This window comes from Dendrobates tinctorius, unplaced genomic scaffold (assembly GCF_039654945.1).
Source record: "Dendrobates tinctorius isolate UK_male_01 unplaced genomic scaffold, ASM3965494v1 ptg000093l, whole genome shotgun sequence".
Classification (NCBI taxonomy): Eukaryota; Metazoa; Chordata; class Amphibia; order Anura; family Dendrobatidae; genus Dendrobates; species Dendrobates tinctorius.
Window position 1 is genome coordinate 11,859,255 of NW_027361761.1, and position 22,206 is coordinate 11,881,460.

General features: G+C 44.8%; 1 protein-coding gene across 3 annotated transcripts in view; it reads left to right on the plus strand.

Annotated features, from left to right (window-relative positions):
• The window catches only part of LOC141098548 (cytochrome P450 2K4-like), a 94,312-nt gene that overhangs the window by 47,461 nt on the left and 24,645 nt on the right, over nucleotides 1-22,206 (plus strand). For all 3 annotated transcript variants that reach the window (XM_073586430.1, XM_073586428.1, XM_073586429.1), the window contains 2 exons: nucleotides 14,991-15,151; nucleotides 19,489-19,662. In XM_073586430.1, coding sequence (XP_073442531.1) covers nucleotides 14,991-15,151; nucleotides 19,489-19,662 — 335 coding nt within the window. The remainder of the gene's footprint in view (nucleotides 1-14,990; nucleotides 15,152-19,488; nucleotides 19,663-22,206) is intronic.

Consider the following 22,206-nt stretch of genomic DNA (forward strand, 5'->3'; position numbering starts at 1 on the left):
TTGAAAAGTCCGTGTACACCACGTCCACTGCATTCCCTTGGTCCAGTCCGGAACTTATCTATTCATAAAAGCTTATCATTAGTGTTGGGCGATACCATTCGATATTCAGAAATATCGGATCAGATTGGATCGGCCCGATACCCAAAAAGTATCGGGTATCGCCGATTCCGATACCGGAAGTCCCATTCAAGTCAATGGGACAGCAATATCGGAATTAAAAAAAACCCTTTCATTCCTTGTACATCCAGTTTGGGAGGGGGGAACAGTGTGGGCGGTGCATGGGCGGACACTGTGCATGTCTGTGTGTGCGGTCGGGGTCTGTGCTGGCTGTCGGTGGCCTGTACGGGCCTGCCGGGGGTCTGTGTCGACTGCGGGGGGGGGGTCTGTACAGGCCTGCCGGGGGTCTGTGCCGACTGTGGGGGGGTCTGTATGGGCCTGCCGGGGGCCTGTGCCGACTGCGGGGGGGTCTGTACGGGCCTGCCTGGGGCCTGTGCCGGCCTGCCGGGGGTCTTGTGTTTGTGCAGGCATTGTCCGATGGGACTACAAGACCCATCGGGCGATGCCTGCTATAATAACAGTGATTGACACATTAGCCAATGATGGGACAGTAGTAGTCCAATCATCCGGCTAATTTATTGAATGTAAAAAAAAAAGAAAACATACATACTACATACATACTACATGCATACTGCATATATACTACATTCATACAACATACATACATACTGCATACTACATACATGCTACATATATACTACATTCATACAACATACATACTACATTCATACATACTACATACATGCTACATATATACTACATTCATACAACATACATATATACTACATACTACATATATACTACATTCATACATACTACATATATACTACATTCATACAACATACATATATACTACATACTACATATATACTACATTCATACATACTACATATATATAGAAATATGAGGAAATTGGGATCCAGCAAAAGGATGAAAGTTCACCAGATTTGTAAAAACTTCTTCTTTATTAATCCATTATGTCATAAAAAGTATAAGGAACTCCAATCAATTAGTAGCATTCCAGCAAGGGACTACTACATGTTTCAGCACTATGTGCCTTCCTCACGGTCTTTCTATTTGTTGGGGCATACTCCCTGCCTGGATCCGTGCAAAGTATAGGGTGAACAGCGATTACTGCATCAAGAGGAACTCCTTTATGGTGATCTGGCTATAAGTTTTTCACATTATTTGAATATATATATATATATATATATACTACATACATACTACATATATACTACATTCATACAACGATACCCGATATTTGCAGTATCGGAATGCTCAACACTACTTATCAGATTAGTCTGACAGGAATCGTCCCTTGTAAACCCATGTTGATATTGGGTCATGAGGTTATTCTTCTCCAGAGTCTCCAGTATAGTATCTCTTAGAAAACCCTCCAGGATTTTACCCACAGTTGAGGTTAAACTTACTGGCCTATAATTTCCAAGTTCAGTTTTTGTCCCCTTTTTGAATATTGGCATCACATTTGCTATACGCCATTCCTGTGGTACAGACCCTGTTATTATGGAATCTTTAAAGCTTAAAAATAATGGTCTGTCTATGACTGTGCTTAATTCCTGCAGTACTTGGGGGTGTATTTCATCCGGGCCCGGGGATTTGTCAATTTTAGTGATTTTTAGACACCGCCGTACTTCCTGCTGGGTTAAGCAGGTGACATTTAATGGAGAATTTTTATCCCTGATCATGTTATCCGTCATGGGATTTTCTTGTGTAAATACTGTTGAAAAAAGTCATTTAGCATATTGGCTTTTTCCTCATCCTCATCTACCATTTCACCCAGACTATTTTTAAGAGGACCAACACTATCATTTTTTTAGCTTCTTACTATTTATGTAGTTAAAGAATATTTTGGGATTATTTTTACTTTCTCTGGCAATGAGTCTCTCTGTCTCAATCTTTGCTATTTTGATTTGCTTTTTACAGAATCTATTTAATTTTCTGTATTTAGTTAATGCCTCATCACTACCTATTTGCTTTAATTCTCTAAATGCTTTATTTTTGTCACTTATTGCCCCCTTACAGCTCTATTTAGCCATAGTGGTTTCCTCCTATTTCCAGCATGTTTATTCCCATACGGTATATATTGTGCACAGGTCCTATTCAGGATGCTAATAAGCGTCTCCCATTTTCTTTGTGTATTTTTATGTCTCAGGATATCGACCCAGTTAATTGCATCAAGATCATCTCTCATCTGTTGGAAATTTGCTTTCCTGAAGTTTAGTGTCCTTGTAACCCCTCTACTACACATCTTATTAAAGGATACATGAAAACTTATTATTCTGTGATCCCTTTTACCCAAGTGACCCCCATCCTTACATTTGATCTGCGGTGTGGCCTGTTGGTTAATATTAGGTCTAGCAGTGCCCCCCCTCTTGTTGGGTCCTGAACCAGTTGTGAAAGGTAATTGTCTCTCATAGTTGCCAGACACCCATTACCTTTGCTGGAACTGCAGGTTTCGGTTCCCCAATGTATTTCAGGGTAGTTGAAGTCCCCCATAATAATGACTTCTCCTTGAGCTTCATCTATTTGCTTTATGAGGATATTCTCTGTTGCTTCCATTATTCTTGGAGACTTATAACAACCCCCTATCAGTAATTTATTATTTTTCCCCCCTCCCCTTATCTCTACCCACAGGGACTCTACATTTTCTTTAGATTCCTATATATTATCAAGAAGGATGGGTTTTAAGGATGATTTTGCATATAAACACACACCTCCCCCTTGTTTATTTGTATGGTCATTTCTGAACAGACTATAGCCCTGTAAATTAACCGCCCAGTCATGGCTCTCATCCAGCCATGTCTCAGATATCCCCACCATGTCATAATTATGTTCCAACAAAATTAACTCAAATTCCTCCATTTTGTTGGCGAGGCTTCTGGCATTAGTATACATGCACTTTATGTGTCTCTCTGTACCTCTATTGCCATCAAACTTTGGAAGCACACTAAATATGCTGCCCATAGGGAGTGTCCTTGCAGGGGTTCCACCAGTGCCCACAGCATCCCCACTAACACTAGCACTCGCCGTTGCCGCCTGCTGCCTGCATCTTGGTGACTGTAACCCTGCTCGCAGCGCCACTTGAAGCGATGGCCAGGGGACCACCACAATGTAGGGAGACTACGGTGCACAAGATGAGGTGCAAACAGCAAAGGGCTAATTTATTCACAGGCAAGGAATGTAGTCTAAGGAAAGTGCAAAACAGGGATATCCAATGAAAACAGACAATTTACAAGAGTGATATTCTTTAGCTGGGCCGTCAAATAGCACGGTGCACCAACTATCACAGCTCAGTGTATTTATCCAACAGGCAAAACAACACAGTAAAGTACAGTATGCTGCTACTCTAACTATAGCCTAACTGGCCTCTGTGCTATGCAGGTCACACAGCTACCATGCTCTGTTGCATCCTATGTCCTTGCATGTTAACAGAAGGTGTTAACACTCACAGTAGCATTGGTGTCTCAGTCCAGTCCCGGGGGCCCCTGCAGCTCTGCAAGATAGTGCGCACGTCTTCCAGGAAGCTCTGTGCAACATGGTCTTCTCCTTGTGTGTGGGTTGCGAGATGCTCCTAGAAATGGTGGATTCCCTTCACTGGATTCTTTTCTTGTATTTCTTTGTGGGTCCTCATGGCAACAGAGGAAAGCCACCTTGTTATCCCCAGAAGAGTTTACACAATCTCGCAAGTTCAGTCAGTCTCATGCTATACGTTCTTTTCCTCACAGCTCCAGGCACGTCAGCTTCCTGCAGAAATCTCGGCTCTGAACACACACACTGGAAAGCAGCCCTTCCCCTGTCCATTGCTGGCAGAACAGTCCAGACAGTCTACTCTTCAGGGGAGATCAGAATGTCACATTGCTCTAACCAAGGGGGTGCTGTCTCTTAAAGTGGCAGCTTATCTCTACTGTCCATAGCAACACCACCAACTTACATTAACCTGAGCACAACCTATATGATGAGGCATCTGAATTCCAAGCACAAGGTGCAGTAGAGTACACACCTTAATCACCATGACAGATTAGAGTCTCCTCCTGCTTTCCTCTACTGCTGCAGTCTGTCTCTTCCTCTCATTCACGATCAACAGGGCCACCTGCCTCCCTACATTTATAGGATATGACAGCATCAGCAACACCAACACCACAGTGTCACCAAGCATCTCTACACCATCCCATGGAAGTGTTCAGCTTTCTATCCCTTAAATACTCGATAGAAAGAGGAAATATCCCCCTAGCCACCCATGGTCCTGAAAGACAACATTTCCAAATTACTGACCTCTAAAATGCTGCCATTCCTGCTGGTGGAGAAGGACAGTTTTAAAAAACTGATGTAGGTGAATGTTACTGAAGTATATTTTCCCCAGATGACACTACTTCTTCAGATGGGCCATCCCTGCTCTGCACAAACAAGTTGTGGACCAAAGCAGTTGTACACTGCGCAATGCAATCAGTGGCAAACTCCATATAAACACCGATACATAGACCAGTAAGCATGGCCAGTGACATTACATCTCCTTAACTGCCCACTGGGTAAATGTAGTGGTGGCTGGGACAGAGGTGGAAGGTGTTCGGGCTCATGTCCTACCAATGCCTAGTATTACTCAATGTTTATCTGTTGCCGCCTCCTCCTCCTCTTAATGCGCTTCCTCTACCGCATCTCATTAAGTTACAGGAATGCCTGCACCACCAGCTTGATCACAGCCAGGGGAATGTACAGTTGACTGTTTTAAAAGTTCTCTGTTCCCACAAAGCGGAGGTTTGAACTGGGATCAAACAGTAGACAGGTGATTGGTGGGTGCCGGTGGTGCATAGCTTACTGAAAAGCTAACCACACATATAAGATCTGCTGCTGAATGTGCGGACTTTCAGCATTATCACCCTGTTGCTGCTCGCTGGTCAGAGCTGCAGCATCAATTCTGCCTTCACGCTCACTGTCTGATATGCGACTTAAGAACAAGGTGGTACTCCGCCTTGCATATGCTGGAGAGACTGTTCGAGCAGCAGGTAATAATGGAGTTTCAGCTGCTGCAAGCATAGCTGAGTTGCTCTGCAGAACAACACCACTTCACTATCAATGACTGGTCCTTCACGCGTGATGTGTGTGCTGTGTTGCGCTGCTTTAAATATTCCACCAGTATGGCCAGCGCTGATGATGTCATCATTAGTGCTACCATACTACTTGTATGCTTGCTTAAAAATAACGATCCAGGCCATAATGGATGAGTTGGTTTTACAGGAAGAAGAGGAGCAGGAGGAATGAGCAGAACTAATTCACACTCTTATCAGGCCTGTTGTCCACACATGACTCGGAGGGTGTGTTACTGTCCTAACATCAGCCAGGGGACAGTTTGAGAAGATGAGGAGGAGGAGGCAGGCAACAACTGTTTTTACATCAAGGTGGCACTCAGATCAGCTCACGGGCATCACCGTAGCGTGGCTGGGGCATACACAGTACACAGACAATACACCTCCCACCGAGGACAGCGCAGTGACCACCAAGTTGCCCGTATTTGTTACCAGTGCTGATTACTGAGTGGCCACCCTGTTGGGTCCCCGCTACAAGAACAACGTACCATCATTACTTCTTTCACTGGACAAGGATTGTAAAATGTGTGAATACAAACACACGCTGATAGAAAAACTACTAACTTTCCCTTCTGACAGCAGGGGCTCAGTGGAACGACAAGGCAGAGGCAGAGCAAGAGGTCACCAACACATCTGGGGCACTGCCAGCACGGTGGCAGGTGGGTTTAGCAAGGCCAAACTGTGGCAAAACTTTATGAGCACACCACAACATCCAGCACCATCATCTGATAGGGTCTGTATTACTTGGAGGCAGCATTACAACAATATGATGGAAGAGTACTTTTCCACTTGTCTCCACCTACTAAGAGATGGGTCTGCCCCATTTAACTTCTTTGTCTCCAAATTGGATACATAGACTAAGCTTTCTTTTGATGACATGGAGGTCCTGGCCTGCCCTGCAGCAGGTGTTTACTGTTGGCAAGTATGTTTAGCACTGCACGGGGTGTGACACATCCACATGTACACATACAATGTGGGGAAACTAACATTCCTTAAAGTGAACCAGTCATGGATCCCACAAGACTTGTTCATATTTTTGGATGACTGGACAACTATAACAGCCACACTCAGCCAATCTTCCACTCATTGCCTTTTGTACCATGGGTGCCTCGTCCCCAATAAACTGTAATGGCTACCTCCTCTTCTTACATCTACACTGCCAAGTCCATCTGCTCTTCCAGTTGGACCTCTGCCCCCTGGTTGTAGCTTGTTAGTTAATTTTGTGTTAGTTTTGTATTCTTTGTTCCTTTTATTTAATTGAACTAACTTCAGTGTTGGTTTACTCCTCCCTTGCCTCTTCCACTCAAACTGCCACATCCACCTCTACCTCGACGTAGGTTTACACCTCACAGTTCTAGATAGTTAGCTTTGCTTTTTTAAATTCTAGGTTGTTTTAAGAGTGCTATTTAAAAAAAAAGAAAAAAAGTTTGATTAATCCTACCTTGCTTCTTCCACACATTTGGACACCTTCATCACTTTCTCCATTTGGACCTACACTTCATCATTTGAAATAGTTAGTTTTGTTTTGTAAGTTGTAGTTTGTTTTAAGTCAGTTCCAAAACAAACAAACAAACAAACAAACAAAACAAAAAAAACAGTGTTGGATTACAACATCGCTGTAAGTAAAGCGCCAATGTGGAGTGCATAGCTCTGGAGCTATGCACTACACATTGGCACTTTATTTATTATTTACTTTACTTTATTTTATTCTATGGAACTATTTCAAGGGTGCCAACTAGTGATGAGCGAGCATGCTCGACACTACTCGTCACTTGCCCGAGCATCTCACTGTTCGAGAGCTCTTTAGAGAGCCAATAAACATGCAGGCATTGTTTGCCACACACTGTAATGGGGCATCCATGTTGGTTGTGGCATTACAGTGATTGGCTGGCTGCACAGCGTCATCAGGTCTATATCATACCTGGCATCACCATGCTCGTCACAGTCAGCTCCGGAATCAGGGATTGTAGAGAGAGTTGCTGCTGAGCTAGGGAGAGATTTGCTTGGTTCTTACTTAGTGTGGGTATACCATATATAATACACCTATCCGTCTCAACTAACAATCCTTGAGAGGACTAATAAAGCTGCATAGATATCAGTGCTAGGCAGGCAGGCAGTGTATGTGGCAGACTGCAGTGCATATAGCAAGAGGGTCCATTCCAGTTCTGTCTGCTGCTATTTGTAGACATATCCCCAGGTATTAGGGGCCAGGAATATTTTTTTTTTACAGGCCTGCTATTTCAAACTGTGGTTTGGCCATCACACGGATCAGAGATAAAAAGAGCACTCAAAATTCTGCCATTTATGGCCTCCCTTTAAATTTTGTTGCAGTGTGTTACCAATGTTATTGATAATGAAAAATAGTCAGCACTCCAGTTGTTATTGTGGTGCACGTGGAAGGAATGATTCATCCAAGAAAAGTGGAAATCCCGGCACTCACATGTGTTGATTTAATTTGCTTTATTCCTGCATCACATCAAAACGTTTCACCTCATCCACAAATGACTAAGACTCTAGATGAGCTGAAGCATTTCATCAATTTTATTGACACCTGTTTGCTGGTAAAAATAGTTAGCTACATGCCAGCTATTTCACATATACTGTAAGTTCGCTCCAAATTCAACCATTTGTAGTGAACGTGGAAAATATTGTCCTCCATTTAAAATGGGCAAGGCACGTGGCAAGGGACAGGGAACTAGACGTGATGGTGAATGCAGAGGCCGAGGCCGTGGGCAAGCTGAAATTGGGCCACAACAATCACCCACATCTTCTCGCCTTACTGTCCAAATTACCAGGGGACCGTAGCACACCAGTATTGAACCCAGAGCAGTGTCAAAAGGTTGTTGGCTGGATAGCGGATAATGCTTCCAGTCACTTTGACACCACCACCACCCTTTCTTCCACATGGTCAAGTCTCAGTAGCCGTGAGTCTGCACCGCATATTCCTCACCCTGATCCTACTTCCTCCCAACATGCCGAGTGCCGGAGATAACTGATCCCACATTTGGACACTCCAAAGAGCTGTTCACTTTTCAATTTATAGATTTGGGCTTCTTGCTGGTCCTCTTGAAGTGGGGCAAGAGGAGATTGCATGTAGCGATGCCCAAATATTTGAGCAGCAACGGTCAAACGAAGGCGACGCTGGGAAAGTGTCACAATGATGATGAGACACAATTGACAGAAAGTCAGGAAGAGATCCAGGGTGGGGAAGCAATGTGGTGGCCGGAGACAGAAGGTGGGCAACCATTCCCCATTCCCCATAACACCAACACAACGGAAGTTACCAGTCCAACTGTTAAGGCTTCCCGAGTCTAGTTGTTTTTTAAAGACTCTGCCGATAACCCCAAAAAGGCCATTTGCATCACCTGCCAGGATAGCATCATCAGGGTTAACAAAACTACCAGCCTTGACCACCATCAGCATGATCAGGCACATGGCAGCAAAGCACCCAACTTTGTGGGCCGAACTCCAGGTTGTCTGCAGGTGACACCACTGCTTCTTCCGCTGTTGTACGTACAAGCCAATCCCCTGTCCATGGTGCATGTGAAGATGCCTCCTGCCCTGTCGTTGCATACACTTAGCTAGCACCATCAGCAATTACATCCATGTCCTTGTCCCAGCACAGCATTCACTTGACCATACCCCAGTTCTTGGAAAGCAAGTGCAAATACGCAGCCAATGCCCCACAGGCCACACTACTAAATTCACACATTTCGCAACTGCTTGCGCTCGAGATGTTGCCCTTTAGGCTCATGGAAACGGAAGCTTTCCACAATCTGTTAGCGGCAGCCTTCCCTCGGTACTCAGTCCCCAGCTGCCGCTATTTCTCCTGGTGTGCCGTCTCCGCATTACACAAGCACGTGTCTCACAACATTAGCTGTGCCCTCAATAAAGCAGTAACTGGGAAATTCCAGCTAGCCACGGACATGTGGACAAGTGCTTATGGGCAGGGGCGGTACATCTCGCTGATAGCACACTGGGTTAACATAGTGGAAGCCGGGACCCAGTCGGACCTTGGGATGGAACTCGTCTTCCCAACGCTGAGGATTGCGGACCCTAGGTCAATCAAGGTTGCTGGCACAGTCTACATCTCCTGCCCTCATCCTCCTCTTCATCCACCTCTTTAGCCTCCATCTCGTGAGTGACCACATCAGTCACAAGCTGGAATCACTGCCTGAGCTAAGCGACAACAGGCTGTGCTGAAGCTAATATGCTTAGGTGACAAACCGCACAATGTTGAAGAGTTGTGGATAGCTCTGAAAAAGCAGGCAGATGTGTGGCTAGCACTGCTGAACCTACAGCCAGGCATGATCGTGTGTGACAAAGGACAGAACCTGGTGGCGACTCTGAGGTGAGGCAATCTCACACATGTACCAGGCCTGACCCATGTGCTTAAAATTGTGGTCAGCGGTTTCTCAAAAGCTACCCGGAGCTGCTGGATCTGCTTATCATAGTATGCCGCCTGTGTGCCCACATGGATGTCAGACATATGTACCATCCTCCAAAACTTTGAGGACTCAACCAAGATGGTGAGCGGCGATGATGCCATAATTAGCATCACCATCCCGCTTCTCCGTGTTCTTTAATGCTCTTTGCTCACAATCAAAGAGGATCCAATGCAGGTGGAGCACGATGAGATGGGGCAAGGAACCATACAGGGTGATTACACACAGCCCATCCTCATCTCATCCCAACGTGGATTGTGTGGCAATGAGGAAGAGGAGGAAGAACAGGAGCTAGTTCCATGCGCTATAGACGATACTACCTGCACAACTGTCATAGCGTCTGTTCAGTGTGGATGGCCTGAGGACAGGGAGGAGGAGGAGAGCATTGTCAGTCGTCCTCTTGGTGAGGACACAGAAGTCTTGCCTGTTAGCAGTCTGGCACGCATGACTATGTTTATGCTATGCTGCCTGTCCCGTGACGCTCGTGTTCTCAAAATTTTGGGTGACAGTAATTACTGGTTGGTGACAATTCTAGACCCACGACACAAGGAGAACTTTCTATCTCTTATTCCCGAGGTGGACAGGTCTACTAAAATGGGGCAGTACCAGAGGGCCCTTGTTGCGGAATTATTAAAAATAATTCCCATCTGAAAATGCTGGTGGCAGAGGTCACAGTTCGTTGGACAACCAAGGAGTACAGGTGAGAGAGACACTACTCAAATCCAGCAGATGCAGGGGAACACTGGCAAAGTTCTGGGAGAGTTTTCTCAGGCCCTCCCATCGCACAGGCCCTGAGGCGCGGGGTACTCTCACAAGGATTGTAAAGTTTGGGAGGATGCTGAGGGAGTACCTTGCTGACTGTACCAACATCCTCCATGATTCCTCTGTGCCTTTTAATTATTGAGTATGCAAGCTGAACACATGGCATTAACTATCTTTCTATGCCTTGGAGGTCCTGGCCTGCTCTTCCGCTAGCGTTTTGTCAGAGCAGATTTTTAGTGCTGCTGGTGGAATTAAAACTGATAAGCGCATCCACTTGTCAACTGAAAATGCTGACAGGCTGACTCTTATTAAAATGAACAAAGGCTGGATTGGGCCAGACTTCTCAACACCACTGAATGATAGCAGCGTAACATAAACTCAAATCCAGTGTCTTTTTTTGGGAGGTCTATTCCCATGCGCTTCCTCACACCCACACGGGTATACGCTTCCTGATTTTGGCTATTTGCTGTTATCCTCCTCCTTCTCCTCATCCACCATATCACCAGGGTGACCATGGTCATTGTTGCAACACCCACATAATTTTTTAAAGGGTGTTTATAATGCCCATAAAAAAACGATTATACAATATGTTCTTGTATACCCCCTAGGGGGAAATGTTTGTCAGCCCATACACTTAGTTCAAGGGTTTTACAAGTATAGGAGACCAGCTCCTTTCTAATGGGAACATTTTTTTTATGAGACCCTCCTCCACATCTCTTCCAAGGGGCAATGGAGTGCCTCCAAATTTTTGGCAGCCCTTGCATTCACTGCATATGCAAATAGTATGGGAAACCCATTTCCCAATTAAGGGAACATTGTTTTCAGGAGGCCCTCCTGTACATCTCTTCAAAGGGGTATTGAGGTGCATCCAAATTTTGGGCAGCACTGCCACTCACTGCATACAAAATAACAGTATAGGAGACCCACTGTTTAATAACGGGAACAGCAAAGCATAGCTGGCTGATGGCTCTCTAAGAATAGTGAGGGATGACTGCTGGCCCTTTAAGAATAGTAAAGGCCACCTGATGGCCCTATAAATATAGGCTTTGTGACTTTGAAAGTCCCTCCTTCATAAATGAAACAGGATGTGTCTGATGATGTGTCACACACCACATTGCCAGATAAGGTTGTAAAATGTTAAAATGACATTTCCCATAGAATGCATTTGTCTTGGTTGAAAGCAATGCTAAAGCTCAAAAACACATAAAAAATGCTACGTGTGAAGAAAGTCCAAGGTGTGGAAGATCATTTTTGTTTTGGGTTATTTATTTTGCCTTATATACAAGTCATTACCCTGGAAAGCATGTTCCTTAACATGTTTCCAAAGAAAATCCATTTTGATTTTGTTTTTATATGTTTTAGTGTGCGCCTGTAAAAGTGGCGTAAGACACTGACAACATTGTTCAAAATAGTGAACGGTGAGTCAGAAAGGCTTCCAGGAGTCTTCACCATGCTATTCCCTTGTCTTTTGAACACTGTTCCCATCGATTTCCGCAATTTTTAGGCCCTCTGCAGACCGCCGGTGGGGCCGCTGGAAAAATGCTGGAGTTTCCCATAGACTTACATTGAGCTCGTTGCTCAGGTCGAGCACCCAAGCATTCCAATTTGCTCAACCCGAGCAAGTAGACCCGAGCATGTTAGTGCTCGCCCATCACTAGTCCCAACATGTTCAGCCATGACTGTATTTTGGAGCAACAGTAGAATGAAAAATATTATACAGCAGTACTAAGCAGTGTGGCTGGGAACCAAGCTCTGGGGTGGAATAAGAACATCATACAGCCTACTGAGCAGTATATCTGGAAATCCAGCTCAGGGGTGGAATAAATAACATTATGCAGCACTACTAAGCAGTATATCTGGAAATCCAGATCTGGGGTGGAATATAGAACATTATGCAGCACTTCTGAGCAGTGTAGCTGGGAATCCAGCTAAGGTGGTGAGAAGAATAAATTTCAATCACCAGCATCATTTGTTCTGCATGTCTGTCTGTTCTCAGTCTCATTCTGATCCTCCTTCCCCTTTCTATTATCTTAAATAGACATCAATAATATGATCCCACAGTGAGCTTGAAGTTCATCTTGTCGTGAGCAGGGCGGGTTTTTGTTGCTTTTCAGAGTGATGGATAAGTTTAGGGGAAAGAAAAAGTTACACATATGTAGGGAAATAAATAATTATTTATTTTAATATTTTATAACGTTTCTTATGTTTAATTGTGTTATTGATTTACACAAAGATGGTTGAAACAAAAGTTGAATTTTGCAAAAGATAAGAAAGACTTCAAAAATCAGCAAAACTAAATGACTTATTATAAATTACAATGAGAAAAGCGAAGTCCCATTGTGTGTAGTGCAGCTACGGAACCAGTATGTTTTTCAACTGAAAAGGTACTTATTAATGTGTTCGCAGCCTTGTAGTTCACAGTCAAGATCCATGCAGAAAAACAATTTTCCAGCAATTGTCTATGATTTCAATGCACTGTTCAAAAACAAAGGCTTACATAGGTGAAGTATTTGTGTTTATGGCATACTTTAGCACATTTTGGCTGTTTTTGATGCACTATGAGCCACATCTACCTTTTGCATACAGTTTTCAAAAAACTATAGTAAACCTAAAAAACTAGTATCTGAAACACAAAATTGGACACAGTAGTAGTAGTAAACTCGGCACTCAAGAGGATATGTTATAAAATATTTATTTAGAATTGTGTCAGTTCACAGATAACAGCTGGTAGATATAACGTTTCAGTCCCCATAGACCTTCATCAGATAAATGCTGCATTTGTAATGGTTACGTGTGACTGGACACACCACCTCCAGCAGGGCAAATTTATATGACGCGCGCAACCCTGGATACACCGCCTCCAGTAGGGCGAATTTAAATAATAAGACGTGCAGCCGGATACACCGCCTCCAGCAGGCGAATTTCAGAAATACACATGAAGCCGGATACACCTCCTCCAGCAGGGCGAATTTAAATAATAAGGGGAAACACCAGGGAAACAATTACAATGGTGGGCCCTGCGATAGGGAACGGGGACGTGGAGACCTCCTGCACTCCCCTGAGTCAGTGTCTCTGCACTCCTACCGATCCCTAGGCCAGTTCCGCACTGGGCGCCGCTCAGGACACCTTTAAACCCTAGCTCGCCCTTCACCTAGTGAAATGGCCGGTGCAGGGACTAATCCCACCACTGCACTGAAACACACATAAAGGAAAGGCACAAACAGGGAAACACCACTTAGCTTTACTCTGTTGCACTTTCTCCTGGCAACAGAGTCCACCATCAGAATGCAGCTCTCCTCCTGAATCGCTGCTACCAAGCTCTGTCAGAGCTACAAGGAAATCCCCTATGACTCCTTCCACACCAGGGCTGACAGTGCTGCAAGGAACACTCTCAGCTCCTTCCTACTTGCATGGGTTTGTCAGGAGACTTGGCATGAACTGGGCAGGCTCCCATAAAATGGCCAGGCTTCCCACAGGAAAAGCATACCCCCCACCACGATGAGCTGCAGACTCACCCTTTTTTGTATCAACAACCTCGGGCTGTCTGGGTTCCTCCATCCGCACTGGTCGGTCCTCCTCCCTAGCGAGGACATCAGGGGGCACTTTTTGCATATGTCTTTCCCTAAGGCGTCTATCCACCCAGATGGCAAGGGACATGGCGGCCTCCAGCAACCTGGGGGCGGCGTACTGCACCAGAGCATACTGAGCGGCGCCCGGTGCGGAACTGGCCTAGGGATCGGTAGGAGTGCAGAGACACTTACTCAGGGGAGTGCAGGAGGTCTCCACGTCCCCGTTCCCTATCACAGGGCCCATCATTGTAATTGTTTCCCTGGTGTTTCCCCTTATTATTTAAATTCGCCCTGCTGGAGGCGGTGTATCCGGCTTCACAAGTATTTCTGAAATTCGCCTGCTGGAGGCGGTGTATCCGGCAGCACGTCTTATTATTTAAATTCGCCCTACTGGAGGCGGTGTATCCAGGGTCGCGTGTGTCATATAAATTCGCCCTGCTGGAGGCGGTGTGTCCAGACACACATAACCATTACATTATCACCAACCCTAAGCACGGAAAAAAGGTTACCTGTGCTTTATATCAGTCCTGATCCAGCATGGATCATGACAGCATTGTTGTGGTGAAGAGGGTATGGTGGGAAGATCCACTGTCAGAGCAGACATACCTACACATTTTTCTAGCTTTACTCCTTATAGTTTTCACTGGCCCCAGTGAGAATCTATTAATCACTCTCCAACACGACAATGCAGCATTTATCTGATAAAGGTCCATGCGGGCCGAAATGTTATATCTACCAGCTGTTATCTGTAGACTGATTCATCGTAAATAAATTCACCAGCGCCGAATTTTACTACTACTACTCGTATGGTTTGGAACCCTACTCAGGCACCTCACCTATCTACACTGGCATGTAGATTGACATAAACATTGACAAAATTGACATAAACATGTTTTTCACTTTTCTTAGAACAGTTGAGCTAAAATTCTGACGCATTTAGCTTAGACAATTTTCCCAACTTTTGTCATTAACAAAAAGGTAAATGGTCTAATCTGCAATATGTTTTATAGAAGGATGAACATGTTTTATAACTTGGATTTCTGTATTTCCAGGAGAGCCATTTGATAACACCAGGATCACGACCTCAGCAGTTTCCAATATCATAGTCTCAATGTTACTTGGGAATCGTATGGATTATGAAGATCCACAATTTAACAGGCTCTTGGATTTAATTAATGAAAATCTTCGGCTTCTGGCAGACAAAATGATTTTAGTTAGGTTATTCTTCTTTTTATTTTTCTTGTTTTATTTTCTTGTAATATATTATTTCTAATATAAATTTCATCATTTAATAGCAATGGACAGTTCTACCTATGGATAAATTTACCTTGGTTTGCTCAAATACTAGCAAATAGGGTTATCGACAAAGAATTAGTGGTGATCCAAATGTGGCACCCCAGGGGTCCGGTTGCAACATTGGCATTGCCTCCCTCAAGGGGGTGATGACCTGCCTGAAAGCAAGGAAGGGTCCCCTTCCCAGGTAACACCAGCATCCAACACTTTTCCTGACTACAAACCAGAAGGGGGAGCTCTAACACCTGGTTTCAGGGAAGCTTCCCTATAAGTTCTGGCCTGGAGGCGGGGTTAGGAGTCTGAGAGAGAAAGTGATAGAGAGAGAAGTGAGGGAGAAGAGGGAAGTCAAGGAGAACCTGGGGAGTGGAGCTGTAACCAAGCTGACCCCAGAGCTGAGCGCCAGAAACTGGACGCCGGAGTCCGTGGCTGCATGGGTACAGAAGTCCCAGCAGCTAAATCTGGAGGGCAGGAGACTGCAGGTCTCCTGGCCCCATCAAACACCCATCGGCACAGCAGTACCCCAGAGTCGCCACAAAGGAACTACACCTGTAGTAGGCTCAAGCTGCCTGCCATACAGGCAAGAACTTAAGGACAGGAAGGAACAGAGGCCTGAGCATAGCTTTCGGCAGCAAGGACCTCATAGGACAGTGCAATAGGAAGGCCCCCAAACCCCCAACCCATCTGGCTTAGTGGACCCTAGATAGCTTCCAGGTTGCCCGGATCTCCATTACCATCTGTTATCAGTGCTCCGGTCTGCACCTTGAACCATCAAGTAAAGGTAAAGGAAACCACAACCCCCGAATCTTGAGTCATTCCTCGCTCCCTCAGTCTTGCACTCCAATGTCCACGATCCCTTACAAGAACAATGCCGGTAGCCCTTTGCTTTACCAGTGAGGCTATAGTGCTGCTGCAATTCAGTCACACATTATCTATACATTTATTCTGAAGCAAGCCACCAATATTGCAGAAAGAAAAAAAACATATGTTGAGCATCACTTTGACATTACTAAGATAGTGTTTGTGCTAAGTAACTTGAAAGGGGATAGATACAGTCGTAAGAGACCTCAGAGGGTCTGAGCACTAGAAATAACCCTTTAAACTGTTGTTACTCCTAAACACTTCACAATAAAAACACTTATAGGTGACCAAGGCAAATCTAGCAGATCTGCAGTTCCAGTATACATATAGTATATACATTTTAAATTTTTCACTCTTTGTTTCATAGCAGCCATTTGGTAAAATCAAAAAAGTTTATTTTTTCTCATTAATGTACACTCTGCACCCCATCTTGACTGAAAAAAAACAGAAATGTTGAAATTTTTGCAAATTTATTAAAAAAAGAAATCACATGGTCATAAGTATTCAGACCCTTTGCTCAGACACTCATATTTAAGTCACATGCTGTCCTTTTCCTTGTGATCCTCCTTAAGATGGTTCTACTCCTTCATTGGAGTCCAACTGTGGTTTCTTAAACTGATAGGACTTTATTTGGAAAGGCACACACCTGTCTTTATAAGAACTCACTGTTCACTGTGCATGTCACACCAATCGAGAATCATGAGGTCAAAAGGAACTGGCCAAGGAGCTCAGAGACAGAATCGTATCAAGGCACAGATCTGGCCAAGGTTATAAAAGAATTTCTGCAGTACTCAAGGTTCCTAAAAGCACAGTGGCCTCCATAATCCTTAAATGGAAGAAGTTTGGGACCACAAGGAGTTTTCCTAAACCTGACCATCTAGCCAAACTGTGCAATTGTCGGAGAAGAGCCTTGGTGAGAGAGGTAAAGAAGAACTCCAAGATCACTGTGGCTGAGCTCCACAGATGCAGTAGGGAGATGGAAGAAAGTCAACTATCACAGCAGCCCTCCTTTATGGCAGAGTGGCCAGAGAGAAGCCTCTCCTCAGTGCAAGACATATGGAAGCCTGCATAAAGTTTGCTAAAAAACACAGGAAGGACTCCCAGACCATGAGAAATAAGATTCTTTAGCCTAATGAGATGAAGATAGAACTTTTTGGTGATAATTCTAAGCGGTATGTGTGGAGAAAACCAGGCACTGCTCATCACCTTCCCAATACAATCCCAACAGTGAAACATGGTGGTGGCAGCATCATGTTATGGGGGTGTTTGTCAGCTGCAGGGACAGGATAACTGGTTGCAATTAAAGGAAACATGAATGCGGCCAAGTACAGAGATATCCTGGATGAAAACCTCTTCCAGAGTGCTCTGGACCTCAGACTTGGCCGAAGGTTCACCTTCCAACAAGACAATGACCCTAAGCACACATCTAAAATAACAAAGGAGTATCTTCAGAACAACACTGTGACCATTCTTGACTGGCCCAGCCAGAACCCTGACCTAAATCCAAATGAGCATCTTTGGAAAGACCTGAGAATGGCTGTCCACCAATGTTCACCATCCAACCTAACGGAACTGGAGAGGAACTGTAAGGAAGAATGGCAGAGGATCCCCAAATCCAGGTGTGAAAAACTTGTTGCATCATTCTCAAGAAGACTCATGGCTGTACAAGCTCAAAAGGTGCTTCTACTCAATACTGAGAAAAGGAGTTAGCAAAAATAACAGAGTGTAAATCCAAAAGAAAAAACACATAAATAGAAAAATAGCCAATATTTTATTCAAAATGCATTAAAAACGTACAAAACAGGCTCAAGATGGGGGAAGGAACAGACAGGCAAGTATATAGACTGGGTCTTAGAAAATATAAAAAGGTGGGCAGGTGGTACAAATAACTACATCTCTACCAAGGATCCACACTCACTGCAGTCTAAAGTGCATCACATAAGAACTGATAATGTAGACTAATCAGGAAAATCCTCTTGGTTATAGCAAAATGAGAAAAATTTCCACTAAATATCTGACGACTGCCAGACCACTGCATTAAAGGTGAGTATCCAAAAGTACAATCTGTTCAGATAACCAGACACCACACTTACCCATAGTCCCTCACTAATATACCTGGAACACGCAGCCCCATACTGAGCAAAGGGTCTGAATCCTTATGACCCATGTGATATTTAATTTTTTCTTTTTTTCTAATGTAACACCTGCACAGGGAACTGTCAGAGCATCTACCGGCATGCTGGAGCTTACACACTCTAAGAAGAATTTTGCAGTGGCTGTTAAACAGGGACCTACAGACACTAATCATTTTTCTCCTGAGTGGCAGAAGACTACAACTCCCAGGGATCCTTGTTCCAGTGAGATGATAGAAGAAGGGAGGAGGAGGGACTTGGGGGAGGACACTGGGGAGAAAGTGAAAGTAAATGGGGAGAGGAGGAAAAACGTGGCTGCTGCTGGTTATGAGAGACAGAGCGGTGTGGATCTTGATTGCCCTAAGTTGCAGAGTGTGGGGGACCCCGCGGAAATACCTGTGTTGCTGGAGAGAGCAAAGATCCAGAGAGTCCGGCCGGCACTCCCATTGGATAAAGGTCTAAATCCTGCAGCCCCCAGCTGGAGTCCAAAGAATCCTCCGGTCATTAGAGACACAGTGAGTGCCCTTATGAGACTTGTGGTTCTATCAGCGCTATTTACAGTGAGTACAAGGCAACATAAACTATTGACATCAATGTTCAACTAAGTTGAACCCACGATTGTTACTTTGCGCGCCAACATCCACGGCAACTGGGCCCCAACGTTTGGACTGAGTAAATACAGAAGAGGGGGACTTTGCCACGTTATATTTGCAGGGTTGGAGTTTAATTAGACGGTGATGTGTATATGACTTTTATAGAGCACAGTTAATTGAATTGTATTTTTATTCCTTTAAACCCACCTCATTTCTGCTTTATAGCAATAAATCTGTTAAACTGTTTTACTCCTGTTTCTTGAATGTGTACCAAGCTGTGGCAGGGGTTTCCCGAATCAGCCCCTGGTAGAAGATAACTGTTCTTCTGCAGCCCAGAGACAGAGCTCCAATCAAGATTCGGGTGGAGGCACTGCGTATGAAAGAGGTGAGACCCTCCATAACATCCAGGGTACAGTGGTAGCCCTAAAGGGGTGTTACACTAAATTTGCAAAAATTTCTTCACTTCTGTTTTTTTTCAGTCAAGATGGGGTGCAGAGTGTACATTAATCAGAAAAAAATGAACTTTTTGGAATTTATCAAATGGCTGCAAAGAAACAAAGAGTGAAAAATGAACTTTTCGTACCCACTGTATATTAGGAGAGGTGTCAATGTTGATTTACGCTATCATGCATGGTTTACTTTATACATTTTTTTTCTACATTTTATCATTCCAGTTATACAATTTATATCCAGTTCTGGGAATTTTACCAGGAAGCCACAAAACCTTTCAGAAGAATGTGAAGGAGCTGCATACATTCATTCAGTGCACATTTATGAAGCATCTTAAAGTGTTGGACATGAATGATCAGCGGAGCTTCGTTGATGCATTTCTTGCAAAGCAGAGCATGGTACACAATGTTTTTTGTCTAGGACTGCTGACATACTTGCCAATTCATTGTCATTTTCTTTAATATAGGGACTAGAGATGGGCGAACCCGAACAGTAAAGTTTGGCTTCCGTACCAAATCCCTACTGTTTGGGAATGGACACCGAACACAGACTTCACCAGGAAGTCCGTGTTAATGCTCTGGTTCGGCCTCCAAACACCGGGTGTTTGTTGCACTGTCATGTACATGACAGCATGGCAAACACTGCTTCTAATTGGCAGTACAATATTCACCGTCAGACATCTGCGGTTCCCACGCTGTCAAATGACAGCGCAAGCCCGCAACTGTGATTCAAGGTATAAAGTTTACCTCCAGCCACTGATGTCAGCTGATGGGACTACTGCTGTGAATATAACACATGTTATAGTGAATCTTCTCCCACCAAAATATATTTATTATTCTAGTCAGTTCCTCCTACTCTGTAACATGCTCTTTAGCATTGCATTCAAAGACTCTTCACAGATTAAAAACCCATTGTGTAAGAATTTTCACCTCAAAAGAGCTCTTGTTTGTATCTTATGCACATAATATGGTGTCCCTAATAGAGATGGGTGGACTTCTGGATGTTTGAGTCTGGTGGGTTCGGCCGAGCAGTTAAAAAAAATTAGGGTTCAGGTACCAGTACAGATCCCGGACCTGAAACCAAACCCCATTCGCTTGAACATCCTTTCTTTGCCACACTGTCATGTGCATGACAGCGCTGCAAACACTGCTTCTGAAGGGTGGTAAAATCATTACTGCCAGTCAGCAGCCATGAGCTCACATTTGACAGCGTGAGCCAATAGCTTTGATTGGAGGTATAATGTTTACCTTCAGTCACTGGTGTCGACTGATGGGACTGCTGCCTCCATCAACTGAGGCCTGTTGCCACTAATAACAGTGAGAGCAGGCGAGAGCTGATGGGAATATTCATTATCTGGCACCTGCGTGCTAAGTAAATAATTTAAAAAAAATGGAATGGGTTCCCATGTGCTTTTGATAGCCAGCCAGGCAAAACTGACAGCTGCGGGCTGCAACCCTCAGCTGTCAGTGTTAGGACGGCTGGTTTTCTAGAATAGAGGATTCCCCAAGCTGTTTTTTTTTAATTATTTAAATGAATAATTTAAAATAACGGCATAGGGTCCCCCCATTTTTGACAACCAGCCTTGCTAAAGCAGACAGCTGGGGGCTGGTATTCTAAGACTGGTAACGAGCAATGGATATTGGCTCCACACAGCCTAAAAATAGCAGCCCACAGCCACCCCAGAAAAGACACATCTATTAGATGCACCAATTCTGGAACTTTGCCCTGATCTTCCCACTTGCCCTGTAGCGATGGCAAGTGGGGTTCATATTTGTGGGGTTGATGTCACCTTTTGTTTTGTCTGGTGACAACAAGCCCACGGATTAGTAATGGAGAGGTGTCTATAAGACTTTTGTCCATTGCTAATCCTATAGTTATATTGTAAATAAAAACACAGCCAGATTAATGTCTTATTTGAAATAAAAACAAACCACACTTTTCCTTTTTTATTTAAAAATAACAAACACAGTTATACGAACCTAACACCCTTTCCACTGAATCTCTTGTCTCCTGTAATAAATAAAAAAAAACCCACAATATTCCTCACCTATTCGACGTTCTGTCACATGCCGTAAACCATGTCTGGGGGATAAATATTCTTCACCCTGGACTGCTGAATGAGCTGCTGCGAGCACAGCATCAGTGAGCAGCTGTGACTTCATCGAGGTTGCAGCAGGTTACTGAGGCTGCGTTCAGGCTAAGGCAAGGGCCTGCGCGTGCTAGGAGACATGCCAGGGTTCAAGCTAGGGCCTGTGCGTGCAAGAGGGCACAACAGGGTTCAGGCTAGGGCCTGTGTGTGCAAGGAGACACGCCAGGGTTCAGGCTAGGGCCTGTGCATGCAAGGAGACACGCCAGGGTTCAGGCTAGGGCCTGTGCGTGCAAGGAGACATGCCAGGGTTCAGGCTAGGGCCTGTGCGTGCAAGAGGGCATGACAGGGTACATGGCAAAACCTGCGTGTACTTTTAGAGAAGCATGGGGAGGTAGGCCAAGGAGCAGGCTATCGCCAGCTCGTGCTAAGAGGGCATGCAAAGCACAGTGCAGAGACAGCGTGGGTGCAAGGAAGCACAGAGAACACCGCTGAGGCACTGGCTAGCTGGTCAGGCTGAGGCACAAACAGACGGGCAAGACTGAGGCAAACCCGGCTGAGGCATAACGGACGACACAGCTGTCACTGGCCGACGAGCACGGCTGAGGCACAAGCATGCGGGCACGGCTAGGGCGGGCACGGCTGAGGCACAGACAGGAGGCTAGGAAGGCCAGACGCATGCAAAGGACACGCGAAGAAACAAGGCAAGGCAAGAAACAAGGCAAGACAAGGCTAGGCAAGGTACAGAGCAAGGAGCGGAACGTAGGCAGTAGCACAGAGGCGGGTACAAGAGAAAAGAAGCGGAGCGTATGCTAGAGCCCAGAGCCGGGTACAGAGACACAGAGCTAGCAGCGGA